The sequence below is a fragment of the Ochotona princeps genome, chromosome 19 (genome assembly GCF_030435755.1).
Source record: "Ochotona princeps isolate mOchPri1 chromosome 19, mOchPri1.hap1, whole genome shotgun sequence".
Taxonomy (NCBI): Eukaryota; Metazoa; Chordata; class Mammalia; order Lagomorpha; family Ochotonidae; genus Ochotona; species Ochotona princeps.
In genome coordinates this window covers 33,447,196-33,464,377 of record NC_080850.1, presented here as the reverse complement: position 1 = coordinate 33,464,377, position 17,182 = coordinate 33,447,196, and the positions used below count along the sequence as shown (strand labels likewise).

General features: G+C 49.0%; 1 protein-coding gene across 1 annotated transcript in view; it reads right to left on the bottom strand.

Moving 5' to 3' along the window:
• SPOCK1 (SPARC (osteonectin), cwcv and kazal like domains proteoglycan 1) overlaps window positions 1–17,182 on the bottom strand; it is a 416,328-nt gene that overhangs the window by 124,832 nt on the left and 274,314 nt on the right. The window contains exon 4 of the mRNA XM_004586431.2: window positions 12,023–12,137. Coding sequence (XP_004586488.1) covers window positions 12,023–12,137 — 115 coding nt within the window. The remainder of the gene's footprint in view (window positions 1–12,022; window positions 12,138–17,182) is intronic.

Genomic DNA, 17,182 nt, shown 5'->3' with positions numbered 1-17,182 from the left:
TCCTCCTCCCTCCCTCTCTCCCCACCCACTCCTTCATGCTCTTTCTCTTCCTCCCTTCCTCCTTTTTTTTCTGTCCTTCTATCCCCCCCTCCCTCCTTCCCTCTCTCTCTGCCCCCTCTGCTTTTCAAACAAATGAAATCTTTTTTTTAATAGTGCTTATTTATTCATTGTACAATTTATTTGAAAGGGAGAATAAGAGAAAGTGAGAGATTTGTCTTTGCTAGTTCACTCCTCCAGTGCCCACAACAGCTGGAGCTGGGCCAGTCCAAAGCCAGGAGTCAGGAGCTCCATGCTTGTCTCCTTACACAGGTGGCAGGCACTCAGGTATTTGAGCTGTCAGGTTCTTTAGCAGGAAGCCAAAATGGAAGCAGACACAGGATCTGATTCCAGGCACACCAGTATGGGATGCAGGTGTTTTAGGCAGACTCCAGCCACTGGCAACACAATGCCCAGCCTCCCACATTACTCTTTCCTCCATGATGAACACTTCTAGCTTTATACAGTTTTACTGTAAGTGGTCTGGTAGAACTAAGCCATTTCTTCAACCCTTCGCGGAGTCAAACATCCAATGCATTGGTCACAGTTTCTATGTTTTGCAAAGCACTTGAACAAGAATGCATTTCAGCCAGATTTCTTTGCAAAACACTGTGACTTATTTAAGAAATAGATTTTCCATTATATTTCACCTGTCACAATAAATCACTACCTTTAACCTTTGTTCAAAAATAAATAACTAAATAAATCTTTAAAAAAAACTATGAAGTTAATGCTACAATGTATTAGGATTTAGCAGCTATTGCCAAACAACATATTTCCTGTGCAAAGAAGGCATGAATTTTGGGAGAGCAGAGCCAAAATGCTCTTCATGTGTGTGTCCTTCTAAAATTACTGTGTTGAACATCAAGGGGTTTAGAGGTGAACCCTCTGAGAAGTGACTAGGCCATGAGGGTGGAACCCTTGTGATGGCACTTGTGATTCTGTAAAAGAATCCCCAGGGACATCCCTGGGCCCTACCACCTTATGAGGATACAACCAGAAGATAACACAGACGCCAGGAATCGGATCCTCACTGGACACGCAGCCTGCATGACCTTGGTCCTAACACATCCCAGCCTTGAGGGCTGGGGGCTCTATGCTGCTTCTGCATGTAAGCCAATCACTGCATGGCATTCTGAAAGGGCTAAGACAGCAGCTGACCCTGTCACACACCAGCCTGAACAAGGTGTCAGCCTGAGGAAGGTGAGGAGTGCCACCCCATCTGATCGTTCTTTCAGAACTGGAGGCTGTAATGAGATTGTTATGAAGCCCCACTAAGCTCCCAGCTTTCCTCCGAAGAGTGCCACGATGTGGGTTTTATTTACAATGTTACAAATAAATGGAGATTCAGTGTGAAAAGTGGTTTGAGGGCAGAAACTGGATCTACCTACACTGAACATGGGTTTTTGGGGAGCACAGCTCTGGTCCCCCATGTATGCTACTTGACAGCTATCAACAATGAACAAGCCATGACATACTAGAGCCAAAGTCCTCACGTTCTCATACCACTAGTCAATACTAATAAAAACCACTAATTAATGCTATCCATACTCCAACCTTCAACTGCAGCCAGAAGTGGTCACTCCCTTTTTGGAATTTCAGCCTCATTCCATGAGATTTTTTACTTCCTAATTAGATGCTATACACTCATGTTCCTACTCTCCTATACAAGTCTATAAACTCAATTAGAGGAGGTCTCTAAAATTTTCACACACATACACATACCTGTGCAGCTTCTTTTGTGTTTTAGCAGCTTCTTTACATAGAAAAATATGCCTTAATTGATAATTAATGGAAGTTCAGTTCACTTAAGACATGTTTTCTATCACTCTCGACCTATTGCTAGGAGGATACTCCAATGCACCTGTTTTGAGATCCACCCTAAGGACGTGGTCAGTTTGCCCTGCTCCCTGCACAGCTTCACACCCTTACGTTATCTTCCACAGTCTCAGAAACACACTCTCTTTAGGACACCAAGTCCCTTACCATTTCACCTGACTTTTGTCAAGGCTGTTCCTTCCATGAACAACACTTTTTCCCCACTGTTTGTCCTGCTAGGTCCTTCCATCCATATAGGGAAGTGTTCCCCAGGAGGTACTCCATGTCTAGTCCACCCAGCTGGACTCCCATGCTACCATCTCACTTCACATGATACTTGCCATGGCATAATAGAGGACTTATTTTCCAATATGCCTTCATCTCCAGGTCCATCAGTCCACTCACCACACAGAACCAATCATCCGGCACAGTCTAGAAGATACCTATAACTACCGAGCAAAGAAATGATCACAAGCCCCAACATAGTGGGCTCTGCATTGTGGCCTTTAGCCCACCACCATCAGCACATGAGTTGTTTTCCTAGCTATGCCAGCCAAGCTTCCTTCTGCAGTGACCTGAGCCCTTCAAGACTGCACCTTGTTCAGATGGCTTCCTCAAGTCTTTCTAGAGAAGGAAGCTAGTTGTAGGTAGAGAGGAGACGCATCACTTATCTCTCTACTTGGCAATTCCTCACATTCATGGGAAGTTAGAACCAGCCTGCCTCCTTCTCAACTGGTCAATATCAGCAGCCAGAGGCCCACCCTGCAGTTATATGGGAAGCAGGAGGCACCAGCACCTCCACCTGTCCAAGAATCGGGGTGAGGAAGGCCACAGAGTTGCCTTATATTCCATGGTAATAAAGCCACACATTGGCTTCAATGTGTTTACCCGTGAAAAACTTGATTTGCAAGAACATCTTAGAGAGGCACCAAGGTTCCCAAACCAATTAACTTTCATCTGTGCTGCCTGCCTGTGCCCACAGGGCCTGTCCTCCACCCACCCCTTCCACGAGGAACATTAAAGACTGAACATTAGCTCAGGACAGTTCTATTTAAAACAAAGTGCTCCTGAAAATAACCTTGGATATCCATCTAAATCATCTTTAAGTCCATTGTTTGGCCCCCAAATCTGCATGATCAGTGTCCCAACAGGCCTTACTATGGTGGCTGATATCCATAATAAATGTCTTTCACGGTTCATTGGTTGGCTTAATCTGACATAAACATCTAACTTGAAACTCTGTGAATTGGCATCTTGAGTTTTAGCAGTGTAGCAAGAGGTGATGGTCTTATTGATAACAATGGAGGAGGAGGGAAGTGGGAAAATCAAAATAGGTACAAGGGAAAGTGCAAAAATTCAGTCTGGTAACTTCTTTTAAAAACGTTTATTTCCTTTTTATTTATTGCAAAGGCAGAGTGACATCTCCTACCAACAAGTCTTCTTCCCAAATGTCTGCAAACGCTGGGCCCGATTTGGGCCAGCACCAGCAGCCAGCAATTCAATCTAGACCTTGCGCATGAGTGATGTAGACTCTGTCCTTGAACTATCACCTGCTGCCTCTCTTCATAAGAAGCTGAAAGTGGAAGCAGAGTTGGGACTTGAACACGGGCACTAACTTTTGTAAAAGTTGGCATGCTTTGTAAGGGGCCCACACAGGCCTTGGTGTAGGTACCTGGCTACTATAAATTATCCTGAAAACTCGCTAGGCTTGCAGCTGTCAAGATGGACCAACCCGCCAGGGAACTGAGTGGGGGGCTAGGCATCCATGTGAGAGGCAGCTGTGCTCCCACACCTACTCACACCGGTGTGCCACTCGGTAAGACCTGATCCCAGGGAGAGATGACAACGGGGCATGACTTACCTGAGATGGATGCACCCACTACAAGACCCTCTTTCTAGTCTACTTAGACTCGATGCATGGAATACGCCACCTAAACTTTTCTTAATATGTGAGGTACTACTCCACACTGCCAGGACAGTCCCAGCATCCTTCCTTTCTTTACCAGAGAGGGTGGCAGGAGATAAAATCACACCATGCATCAACCCCTGGTCCTGCAGCAGCCAGCCACAGTTCCACAGATACTCAGCATATGCACTGGCTGGGACTCCAACCATAAAACATTTCCTATCTCCTACAGACAGAGCACGGCTTAAAATCAAGACAATCATCCAGGATGTTGTAATCAATGGGAAGTCCCCCACCTCAATGGAGTGTAGCCATGGGCCTGAGGGAGGACGGGAAGAGGGAGGTGACAGGGCACAGACTGGTTCTTGAGGCCCACACCCAGAAACTAACTTTCCATGCAGAAGACATGAAACACTCCCCACCATCACCACCACAGCCAGCAATCCTGCAGGTGGCTGTGAAGGTGTGCTTTAAAACAAAAAATCAAAACAAGGTAGCGCCAGATATGGTATGGCACATTTTACCAAAGTCATGTTCTTGCTATTAAAAAAACCATGTTTGTAAAACCAACCTAGTGATTTGCTTTACAACACATTATGTGCCTCTTACTTAGTCCCCAAGGGACTAAGAATCTCTTATTATTTGCATCCCCATCATGAACTGCCTTTTACTTTCGGCTGCTCTTGCCATTAAGATCACCCAGTCAACACCTCCTGCTTCTGAGAAGGAAAGAAAGGAACAGAGAAGGGATGCCACTCCCTTCACTCGGAGCATCTCGGCACTCCGACCTCACAAGCAGCTGGGCCTGCTCCCTGGGCAGAGTTGGACAGTGCTTCTACTGTTTACAAAGGAAAACCTGTGGGTTACAGCAACCAAATGTGTTTGTGTTTAAGTAGCATGTGGTTTGAAGGAATACTTTTGGATACACCACAAAGAGGGAGGGACCCAACCAAGAATTACTGCCTTGGGCACAAAGGGAAGGAACAGGTTCAATAACAGGGCCTCTATGAAAAGGGCAGGGACAACGTGAGACAGATACAGACTCCTCCAAAGGCAACTCCCAGACCAGGAGCCAGTGGACTGATGGGCTGGAGCACCGAGGGAAAAGCAGCCCAGCTCCTGTTATGTCACAGTGGCAGAGCCGTGCCACATGGCCCTAGCACACGTGTCATCTGGAGGTGCTGTGACCTCCCTCAGGATCCTGGGCCTTCAGGACAATTCCCTACAGAGCAGTGGAAGACCCATCCATAAATGGGGCTGCACAGAGCAAGAAGGCGGATGTGAGCTGGCAGCAGGCTTCCCCCCTTGCCGAGCCCATTCTACACTGGCAGGTGGTCAGGAAGTGGTTTCTCTTGAACTACTTTTCCTTTCTTTCTTAGGGCTCATGGGCATGTATTCCCCAAATCTTTAGCCACTGTGAGGGGCTTTCAGTTCAGAGGTCATTGACTCCAAGAGGGCAAACCTCCAAGCCAGTTGTATCAAATCCAATCTTAGGGTCTGGACAGATAGCACTGAGCTGTCGTGAGTACTGCTCCTGGGTCCAGAGCTGCAGAACGAAGATCTCCTGAGCTTAACAAATCAGCCAGGGTCACCCACAGGTGCCTAACCAAACATCTATGGCCACAGCAATGGCTATGATGAGCACTGCCACAATCCGGCCGATGCCTCAAGCTGTGAAGCAACAAAAAGCTATCCGGGCACAGGGGAAGTCCCCAGGCTCAGTGTTGGCCACGCCTCAACACATATGTGTATGTGTAATCAATGGGTTCAAAGCCCCTGTAGCAGGAGACGGTGCTTTGTTGTAAAACAAAACTGAGATGAAATAACCATCATCCTTTCAAATATCCTCTGAGAGTTGGGTATTTGAGGCACACTCTGTGATGTACTTCTCTCTGACCTCAAACACTTTGATTCTGGTTTTCAAGTTCACATAAAAGACAGAAAACTCTCAGATTGGTCTGCTGTACTGAAAGCCTCAACTGGAGCTTATTTTTTTTTAAACTGGTGCAGAGACAGAGCTGTTATTACAGACAGCAGCGAGGAAGGGAGGAAGGGCCATTCCATGGGAGACGCTGGCCTGTGAGGAAGCCAGGCCAGCCCTGCTCCTTAGTTAAAACGGATTAGTACCCACTGCTCCCTAGAGGTTTTGCTCCTGGAAGATCTGTCCAGACTCCATTCCCCCACTCAAGATACACCTGCAGAACTTGCCAATGTGGCTTGTCTGAAAGGCTTAAAACAAATGCTTCAATTTTCCATTCTCCAAATGAAAACCAATGGCAACAGAGAGGTAAAAGTCAATATTCAGCACTCTGTAGGAAAACCTTCACACCTCCTCACCTGTTCGTCCACCCACACAGAGCCAGCTATCACAAGCAGTACACCTCTCTAACAGATGCCCTCCAGGTAGCGCCCTCTGCAGGCCGGAGGACTTCTTGGCCCAGCCCATCAGATAATATGTATTTTTTAAATATAAATTTTATTTTTGATAATGTTTAGTTGATTAGGGTGGGAAGTGTCAAGGATTAGGGGAAAGTGGATGAGACCATTGTGTCCAAATTTTCTTTTTCTTCTTCCTGTGTCTGAGAAGGAAGCCGCATCCAGCCTCTCAACCACCTCAGTACCTGAGGATGGGGAATGGCCACCTGATGTCATCATAGGGTCCCTGGGGTGGGGCATGCTCCATGAGTCCAACTCAAGTGGTTTTGGTAATTCTGAAATGCTGTCAGTCTCCTCTCCCGCCACTCTAAGGATGAGGAAATCCTCCCAAAGCCCATTAGCTGACACAGTCTACCTTAGAGTCTCCATTTGCCCAGATATTTATTGTCAACACTTGGCTGGGGTAGTCGACCAATTTACTCCGTCCTCCTTCCTCTGCTGTGGTACCAGAAGTCCTCTGCAGATCCAAATGAACTGCTACATCCTCTATGTACATCTGGGCATGCTCCATCTAAACCGCTGAGGCGGCCCACCTCTGTACATGCACTCCTTGGTCAGACCACAGATCTGTGATTCTCCCCATGGTTAGAGTTCTGAGTCTAATGGTTCAGCTTGACAGGATTCGCTCCCAGTGCCAGCACTTGCCAGCTGATGCTGCAACAAAGCCCAGTCAACCTGTACTATTTTCGGCTCATGCATCCATCAGCCCGGCCTGGCTCTCCCCCAACCCTGTTCACATTCAGTACAACAGCTATTGTGGCCCTGCCTGGCCTGGTCTACCCCTAGTTCCAGTTCTTATACTCACCAGTGGGAGTAGTGCCTCAGCAGGGGAGCCTCCCACAGTCCCCTACTGGGCTTGCACCTCCTCGCAATCCCGGGTCTCACATGTGCTGGTGGGTACTGTGGCCTAGTCTGGCATGGCCTACCTCACCTCAGCATTTGCCAGCAGGTGCTTGTCCCTGGCCCAGCCCAATCTGCCCCTGGTTCCGGCTCATGCTGGAGGGTACTGCCATCTAGTCCAGCTCAGCCAGCCCCCAGTCTTGGCCCTAATGTGGACTGGCTAGTGCTGCAGTTCAACCAGGCCTGTCCTGTACCTTGTCCTGGTTTTCAGATCTGCCAGTGAGTGTTAGGAGCAGCCTAGCGTGGCCTGCCCCCAGACCTGCACATGTATGATGGCAGGTACCACAACCTGGCTTGGTCTGGGCTGCTCCCAGTCTTGCTTCTTGTGCTTACCTGCAGGAACTGCACCCTGAAAAAGCAGTTCCCAAGCTCCTCTAACAGGTCTCCCAGTGGCAAATGTCGTGAACACTGGTGGGTCCTTGGCCTAGATTAACTTAGTCCACTTCCTGACCTGGCAGAAATAGTGGCCTTGCCCAACCAGCCTACACCTTTTCTGGTTCTTACTGTTTGGTACTATAGCCCAGCCACACTTGGTCCACATTCACACAAAGAACCTAAGTCAGGAAGAATAAAACATACTTGTAATAAAAATTCTCTGGTTGCAAATAAACCAGGGATCTTTGGTATCTGATTCTAGAAGGATCCGCCTTCTAAAGAAACCATTTACTTATCTATTTAAGACAAGAATGTAACAGAGGGGAGGGGGAAAGGGAGACAGGAAAAGGGAGGGGAGGGGAAGAGGAGAGGAATGGAGGAAGGAAGAGAGGGAGACGGGAGTGGAGAGACGCCCTCGCTACCTGGCAATTCACTTCCACAACGGCAGCAACGATTGGATCTGCAATGGGCCACAGCCAATCCAGGGACTCCCTTTGGATCTCTCACTTGAGCGGCAGGGCCCCAAGTGCTTGGAACATCTTCTGCTGCCCTCCCGGGTGCACTGGCGGGGAGCTGGATTGGAAGCAAAGCAGCCAGGTATTGAGCTGGTGCTGCTGCTGGTAGCTTAACGCACTGTGCCACAACGTTGGCCCTTAAAGGTTCTCTTTAGTATCAAACTTAAAAGAATGCTGGTACCCCAGGAACCAGCCTCCCGATCCTCCTGCTCCTTCTGTCACCATAGTCTATACTCCTTCATGTTTCAGGAAAGAGGAGATCATACTATGTCTACATTTCTGGTTGGAATTGTTTCACACAGAATAACTGCTCTCACTGCTCTGTGGTGTTGGATGAGCCAGCGGCAGCCTTTGCCTTTTCACTGCTGCCCTAGTATCATGAGCAGCTCGGTTGGTGTGTATGTTCACACGTTCCAGGACGTCTGGATTGCCAGCACTGGCTCGTTTGGGGCAAATACAAATGAAGCTGCCAGAGACATCCATGGAGCAGTCTGTATGGACATACACTTTCAGGAAGTATCAAGGAATCAAACCTTGGGCTGCACACCTTTTGCAAATATTCCCCTTGTGACTGTTCCTTTTATTTTTCTGCAAGTATTTTTAGAAAACCAGAAACTTTAAATTTTGATGAAATCCGATTCATTGCTCTATGTTACTTCTTGTTGTTGTTCATCATTTTGTGTGTGTCCTACTTTAGAAGTCTTTTTCAAAGCCACGGTCAGTTTTCTTTAGGGTTCTTCTAAAAGTTTTATAATCTTTCATCTTTAGGTTAATGACATATTTCAATTTAATTTTTTGTATAATGTGCTATATAAGCATTAAAATTTACAGCTATAATGAGTTTGTAATACCATTAAAAAACTCATTTGAAAATATCAATTGAAAGGGGCCAACACACATTTTTAGATATAGCATAATCATCACTTGAGAGCTACATTTTGACAAAAACAAACCAATGGAAAAATCCCATGACCCACAGAAACATCGGGTAGAAATACAGCCCCATTTGAATAACTGTTTTAGATAACGTACCCACTGCCTAGTCCATTTTTTCCCTTCTCTTTATTTTTAATGCTCTCTATAATAAGCATCATCTCTCATTGTAACAAAAGCAAATTGGAATATTTTTAGTCACTTAAGAGAGGGCTTCCTAAAGACATCCCGACTGTAGGCTGATTCCACAAAACTGCTGAGTGCATGAAGAGCCCCTTTGGGAACCAGGAGAGATGCACACATTGGCAACAACCTCAATTCCTCAACCACCGGCAACATCGCCCAATACCCCAGAAAGGTGAAACAAAGAGTGTACAAAGACAGTATGAGTTTAGCTGAAAACCAACCCAAACCTGATCTATACCTGAATCAAGGTGTGTGTGTGTGTGTGTGTGTGTGTGTGTGTGTGTGTGTGTGTGTAGCTTGCCCTGCTTGCCCCTTCTTCCCTCCCCGTGGAAATCTCTCACTGAGGGCCAGGATCCCAGCATTAACCAGCTTCCCCCTTTCTCAGCTCACTCCCTTCCTGTGGTCTAGGATGAGAAAAGCCTATGGACTTCTCACTTGCTGGTCTTGCTTGCTGTGCAGTGCCAGGCTGACTGTGGAGTCTCCCAGGGGGGCCTTAGGGCTTTTCCCTGCGCAGGCTCCTGACTGCCCCCTGGGGCCTGCCTCCCAAGCTGCTGCAGAAGCTGGCCAGGTGGCACTGGTCACCAGGACACTTCCCTGATGACTAAAATCTGTTGCCAACATGGTCTCCCCAGCCAGAGGGTAGGGTAGACGTTTTATCTGGGGAGGTGTCTGCAATCCCCAGGAGAGGAGTGCACACAGCAGATCCTGAAGGCAGGATCCACAGCCACTGTCTCCCTGTACCAGGCTGCCTCCCACATGCCAACAGTGCAGTGAGAGTGCCACCCCAACCAAAGAGGTCTCATGGGGGGGGGTCGCACACACACACACACACACACACACACACACACACACAGTGCAGTTGTCTCTGGAATCCTTGTCTACTAAGAATCAGCAAGAGGGCTGCTGTATAGCACACTCGTCTCCTCATGCTGGCCCTCAAGGGCTCACTCACACAGGGATGCCAAAGGAAGCAGCGTCAGACTGGGCAGTAGGCAGGGCACTGTCACGAGTTGTTAATTCTCAGGCGCGTGCACCTTTGGGTGTTTGTGATCCATCCGTCAGCATGAACCAGGAAACTGCAACCATGATCCCTTTAGCAGTTCGAACAGACCCTCAAATGAGGCTTCAGTTATCATCTCCCTGGCCTCACGTAAGCGTACATGTATGACATGTCCTCTAAGTATTTCCTTAATTCTGTGATGACAACTACGGGCTGCACTCCAGCAAGTGCAAAGAAGAAGGGGGCAAGCCGTGCCTCCTCCTCATTTAACAGACACAGGAGCACAAATTCAGGGTCAAGCCACCTGCCGAGACCACATGGGAAGCAGTCCACCTAGGGATGGAACTGCAAAAGTTCCATTCCCAAATCCAAGTCCCTGGTTGCTATGAGTTGGCGGTCACCAGGTGAGGTGGCGGAAGAAGACTGTGCATTCCACATAGGCAAAGGAGTCTGTGGTGCTTCCGACACAAACACAAGGCAGCTCAGAAGAACACCACAGATATTGGACCCAATCGAAGACCAGGCAGCTTGCTAATTTGGCCTCATACAAACTTGAGTTTACAAGGAAGAATCTCTTCTCTGGCATTTCTAGAAAGAGTCGTCTGTATCCTGAATTCTAGAATGGACATGCATTGGGGACACACACACACAAACACCTCAGGGGTATATGAGTGTTTCTAATAAAAGAGGGCATAATTTTCCCATAGTAGACAAAGCAGAAATTATACAGTAGAGAAATCCAGGCCAATTTTCTTCATGTAGGTATGCACCAAAAGGAACTACAAATACCATTCACAAAAGTGTTTTATACATCCCATTCCCTAATTAACTTGATTTTCCGAGTGGAGCAATATGGGCCCCTTGTTTACCCTGGCCACACAGCACCTAAGTCTGGCACACAGCAGGAGCTCAATATTACTGCACTGAGTGAGAGCATACAAATGAGAAGACAAACACAGGGAGATAAAGGACAACACACAATAGGGGCAGGAACGTTGACACTGCAGCCAGGGTGCGCCCAAGTCTCAGCTGGTATTTACTGTACCTACAGCCTTGTCTCCCACACGACTGGCAGAGACCCAAGTTCAGACACAAAACACGAGCATCCTAGCTGCAGTTTGACTTGTTGTGTATAACACCCGCCACAAGGCCGACGGCTTTCTAAGCAATGCTTAAGACAATCCCCAATGATCCAAAGCCAGGTGCTTACTGAGGAGCCAGGTTTGGCATGCAGGTGTCATGCACACAGAAGGCTGAGACGGCAGAAAATCTGCTCTGTTTCTCGATCAGCCACGACTGCAGAGGGTGGCACTTCCTCTAGCATGTTCAGAAGAAACCACGTGTGAGATTGGGGGGAATCACAATACACCCCAAGAGCTCAGCCAGGGACGACATGGTGATGCACTGGGCTAAACCACCTCGCGTGACACTGGCACCCCCTATCAGAGCCTCTTTGAGTCCTGATCGTTCCACTTCCAATCAAGCCTCTCGTTAATGCATCTGAAAAGACAGCAGATGCCGGCTCAAGTACTGGAACCCCTGCTACCCATGTGAGAATCCTGGAGGAAGGCAGCAGGTCACGGCTCAAGCTTTCAGTCCCTGCCATGCCCACGAAGAAACCTGGCTTGAGTTCACAGCTTCTGGCTTCAGCTTGGTCCAACCCAGGGTTAGTGCAGGAATTTGGGAAGCAAACCAACAATGGAAGATTCTCTCCATCTGCCTGTCTTGCAGCTAGAATGCATTAAAAATATCCTTAAAAATGCAGGACTGAAAACAGACTGACACTACAGCAAGATGACAGTGCCGAACAGCTTTCATAACAATGTGTTTTTTCTTCCTTCAAACCCCTCAGAGACCCTGAGATGCGCCAGCTGGAGGGTGCCTCCCGGCCTGCAGCCACTTCCTCGCCTGCCTTACCTGGGGAGCAGGTGCTTGCGGCTGACACACAGGGCAGTCTGGTAGTCCTGGGTGACACACACTTTGTGAGGACTGCACTTCACCTTCAGGCAGGGATCCTTGGACGGGTCCAGGGCTGAGCAAAAAGAACGAGAAGAGAGTGGTTAGGCGCTCCAGGGCAATGCCTTCTCTGTTCCTACTAAAACAAACCAGGCTTATGTAGTCACTGTGCTGATTTCAGAGGCTGGTGGGGAGTGGAATGCATCAGTGTACCCACCCCTGTTGCCACCAGGACAGTGATGTTTATATTTTGCGAGTTTTGACGTCTATGTCTTAGGCAGGAACGCCTGTTTTTAAAAAGCCATTAGAAGACTCCTACGGTATCCAAAGCCTGGGAGCTCACTTCCCCTTTCTGGTTGCTTTGCTCATACTGCTTTTCAGGATCTCCCTCACGCTGTACATTGCTCAGCTCCCATCACGTCACACGTCCTTGAGGACGCAGGCAAGGCTGCGGTTCAGTCAACACTGACTCTGCGCATAAATAACCCATTTGAACTTTAAGAAAAACTTCAAGATGTGTAAAGCAGTTCAACCGGCACACAAAGCCACAATGTGGCAGCGAGGGGAGAGAGTGCCGACCTATAAATATTTATTGTGCAAGGTGGAAATTAGATAAGGGCCATGACGGGCATATAAAATGATAACAGAGCTCAAGAGAAAAATAGAGATCAATTTCTAGGGCAAGGATTAGTGAAGCATTAATATGTGAATTGGATCTTGAAGGATGGGCAGGATGTTGAAAAGCAAAGATAGAAAGAGAGACCCAGGCAAGGGGGTTAGCACAGGCAAATGGAGGGAAGCCTGTCTGGGTCCTCCCAAGACACGCATCCTGGGTACGGCAGGTTAAGCCACCACCTACGATGCCGCATCCCACTTGAGAACTGCCATGACTCCCTGCTACTCCAATTCCCTGCTAACGTGTCTAGGAAGTTAAACAGAAGCTGGCCCAAGTTCTTACACCCCTTCCACCACCACTACCACCCTGGTTTTGTTCTGGCTTAGCCCTGACTGTTGAGACCATTTGGGGGAATGAAACAAGAGAAAGAAGATCTCACAGTCTCTTCCTCACTCAGGGATGCCTTTCAAATATATAAAGAAATCATATGGGCCCAATGCAATAGCCTAGCAGCTAAAGTTCTTGCCTTGCATGCACCGGGATCCCATATGGACGCCAGTTCACAGCCCAGCAGCCCCATTTTCCATCCAGCTCCTTGCTTGTGGCCTGGGAAAACAGTCGAGGACGGCCCAAAGCCTTGGAACTCTGCACCCATGTGGGAGACCCAGAGGAGGCTCCTGGCTCCTGGCTTTGGAATGGCTTAGCACCAGCCACTGCGGCCACTTAGGGAGTGAATCATTGCATGGAAGATCTTCCTCTCCCTCTCTCTCCTCCTCTCTGTATATCTGACTTCCCAATAAAATAAATAAATCTTTAAAAAATCACATATATGATACCGTCATTGGTGGGTGGACTAAGTGGGTGCGAGAACAGCTGATTCAGTCGTTCTGGGAAGGGTCTCCCGAGACAGCCGCTCCCACACTGCGGCATGTTCCAGGGTGGACTGAGTGGCAGCTCTCAGCTCATGAGGGCTCAGCACACCGAGGTGCACAGGCTGCTCATCAGCCCACAGGAGCCCCCAGGGACTCCTCTTGCAAAACAAAAGCAATTGTGCCTCCTGGCAGCTCCAGGGCCTGAAGTCCACAAGGTGGTAAATCTGTCACAACAGAGCGCCCGAGCCAGCAGAGGTGAAATTTCCCTTTTTCCTGTGCAAACTCTTGGTTACACAAATTGGCATCCCCAGCAGGCACAGCAAGGCTGCTGCAGCAGAAGCCCCCACCCACACAGCTGCTTGGGTGTCGGCCATCACGGCTCCCCAGCGCTCGGGACAAGGTACAATTCTTCTCTTCTGCCCAGACCTAGAATCTGAATCCTATTTTTTCCCCACACAGTTGCGGGGCATTTCCCAAGTCCTAAACACAAAGCTCTGAAGGTGCCTGAGCAGTTTAGGATGGCTCCCTTCCCATAACAACCAGTAATGGAACTCAGGCTCATTCTCCACCGTGCAGATCAGCCACGTGACCAAGGGCCCAGCGCAGTCCTAGGTGCAGTCTTCCGCTCGTGGGAGGGCTCTGCTGCCGGCAGCTCAGCAGAGGGAATGGGGATGCAAGACAGGCGGACAGAGCCCCAGGGACAAGGCTCACTTGCAGCTGGTAGGCTGGGGGCTGCCTCTGGGGGACGAACAGTGGTAGAGAAGGACTGAGAAGGGTGCCTGGTCAGCCCTGAATCCACCTGTGCTTGGCCAGAGACCTACAGCAGCAGCTTCCCGGTCCTCAGGTGGAGCTCCTGGTCCCTGGGGCTGTTGCTGTTGGTGTGAGGAGCAGGTGTTTTGTGCAGTGACTCTCACTTTGTGTACAGCTTCCCCCAAACCCGCTCTGTGAATACTGGGCCTGTACCTAACCAGCTTGGGCACAGGCTCCAAGATTCATTCCAGGGAAGACAGTGAGGAAGGATGACCATCTAGTTGAGCTTGGAAGTCCTCAGTTGCTCCACTGTCGCCGCCGCTCTGGCCGCGGCGACACTAAAAACGCCGAGTCATGCTCTTGTAGGTCCGTGGAAAAAACTGGCAAAAACGGCTGTGTTTAAAAACCTTTTCTCCGCTGCTCCTGTCCCCGTTTGTCTAAGCTTTCCTACCCGCTTCTTTCACACCCTTCCTCCCGTTTTCCACCACCCTTCTTCCCAATTCTTCCCGTTTCTGTATTCTCCCCGTACGGGCCACCAGAATGTCACGAACCAAAAGGGAGAGAGACAAAACCAAAAAGAGAGCGCGAACCAAAAAAGGCAGACGAACCAAAAAAGGCTTTATTGCTGAAAGCAGACTGCTTATATACAGTTCTTCCACCAATCACTTCTGCCCGTGGTCCACGGGGTGCTATCTGATAGGCCAGCAATCGCAGCCAGGGAGAATTAGCCTATCCTTGTGACTTCCTCCCTGCCCACTGGCGGAACAAGTCCCGCCTCCTGGCACTCGGCCAGCAGCCATCTTGAAGCCCCTCATCCATGTGGGGTCAGCCACTCCCCACACTCCATCATGCACGTCCACCTGGACCACAAGCAGCCCCACTCCCATCCGAGGTGTGTTCCCCAATTGACACTGAGCACTACAGTCACAGGAAGATGTGCACATAGGGAGACTCAGAAAGGGAGAAGAGCCGACCACGGAGATGCACTTGCTGTGTGACATGACAAATCTGATGGCAGAATCTGAGCTCTTCTTCCCTCTGTGGACAACTTCACAAAGTCCACATGAACACTAGTTGACATCAAGAGGCTGTGCAGTCACGAGGACAATAAACTAGGAGAGGACTTTTGGCTTAGCCATGGGGCAGGTGGTTAGTACACCCACACTCCCTGGCCTTGGGTTTGAGTCCCACTGCAGAGTCCAGGTTCCAGGTTCCAGGTTCCTGCTGAAGCACACCTGGGAGGCAGCAGGGGACGGCTCCGTTTTCAGATCCCTGCCATCTAGACTGTGTTCCCTGCTCCCAGCTTCAACGCCAGCCAAGTGCAAGCTGCTATGGGCATACATGGAACGAATCAGTGGATGGGAATACAGATGTTCTTGCTCACTCATTGTCTCTCAATTTTAATAAAAAATTATTTTAATTTTTATTGGAAAGGCAAATTCACAGTGATAAGGAGATAGAAAGATCTTCTGTCTGCTGACTCACTCCGTAAGTAGCTGCAATGGCTGGAGCTGAGCCAATCTGAAGCCAGGAACCGGAGTTTCTTCCAGGTCTCCCACACGGGTACAGGATCCCAAAACTTTCTACTGCTTTCCCAGGTCACAAGCAGGGAGCTGGAAGGGAAGTGCAGCAGCCGGGCATGAACCAGCACCCATATGGGATCGTGGCACTTGCAAGGTGAGGATTTAGCCACTGAGCCATTGTGTTGGACCCACTTCTCAAATTTGAACAAAGAAAGCTGGGGGTGGGTGTTGAGAGTGGTACAGGAGAGCAGGAGGAGGAAAGGTGTTACCAGGGCTCAGTGGGGCAGAGCACAGGCTTTTGGGCATGACACCCAGCTCATTGCGCAGTAACCTTTTGGCATCTCAGTTTCCTCTTCTATAAAATGGGAACACTAAGGCTGTATTACTTGCTGGCTCTTATGAACATCCCATGGTTAACGTCTGCAAGTGCTTAGAACTGACATGGTGCACGGTTCGTGCATCTCAGGTGTGTTCTCTGTGCTTGTACAGGCTGTCCTACAGCGACAGTCGGCACTCATGAGGGCTTCTGATTCTTCGAAGCCCTCGAACGCACATCCCGTATCTAATCCGCCTAACCACAGGAGCAGGTGGCTGCTGTGAATGTGCTCATCCTACAAACACAGGTCTTAAAGAGAAGGTGCTAATGAGCAGTGAGGAGAGCATTTAGAATCCAGACTTCTCAATGAGAAATACCACCAGAATGAGAAGCATCCAGAACCTTCTGAAAGCTGATTGTGGGCCCCACCCCTAATAATTAACAGTCCAGGTGGCAGCTCCTCCTCAACAGGACTTCAGGGAAGAATGACAATGATGGGGGGATCCTGGGCCACCCCCACCTCCCCTCTCCCCAGCAATGCACACCTTAAGACTAAGGTCACCAGCCCCATGACACCCTGGGTGTGCGTGCCCCTCCCCTGGTTACCCCATAACCGTGCCCCTCATCTGCTTTGTCTGCATGAAGAAAATCCATTCTGAGTGCACCTAGCCCCTGTACAGTCAGTTTTGATTCTGTGGATCCTGCCACCCGCGACCCACCCCATCATTAGACTAGACCTGAAGGATCATCCCTGTAATTCTGTCAGTGAACATCTCTTAAGACAGCTAGGGAAAAGTCCAACCCAAAATACTAACAAGAACACTGCAAGTCACTGAACTCTGCACAACACACCTAACAATTTGCATATGGAAATCGAGTCTGCTAAAAATTAATAACTAGGGTCTGAATACTTCAAATGATCATGGGAATTACTGAGAGTAAATGAACTTCACAGGACGAGAAAACAACATCCCAGCAAGCTGCCAGGGCTTGTTTCATCAGCAGGGCATGCCTTATTTTTGAATAATGGCAACACTGGGATAA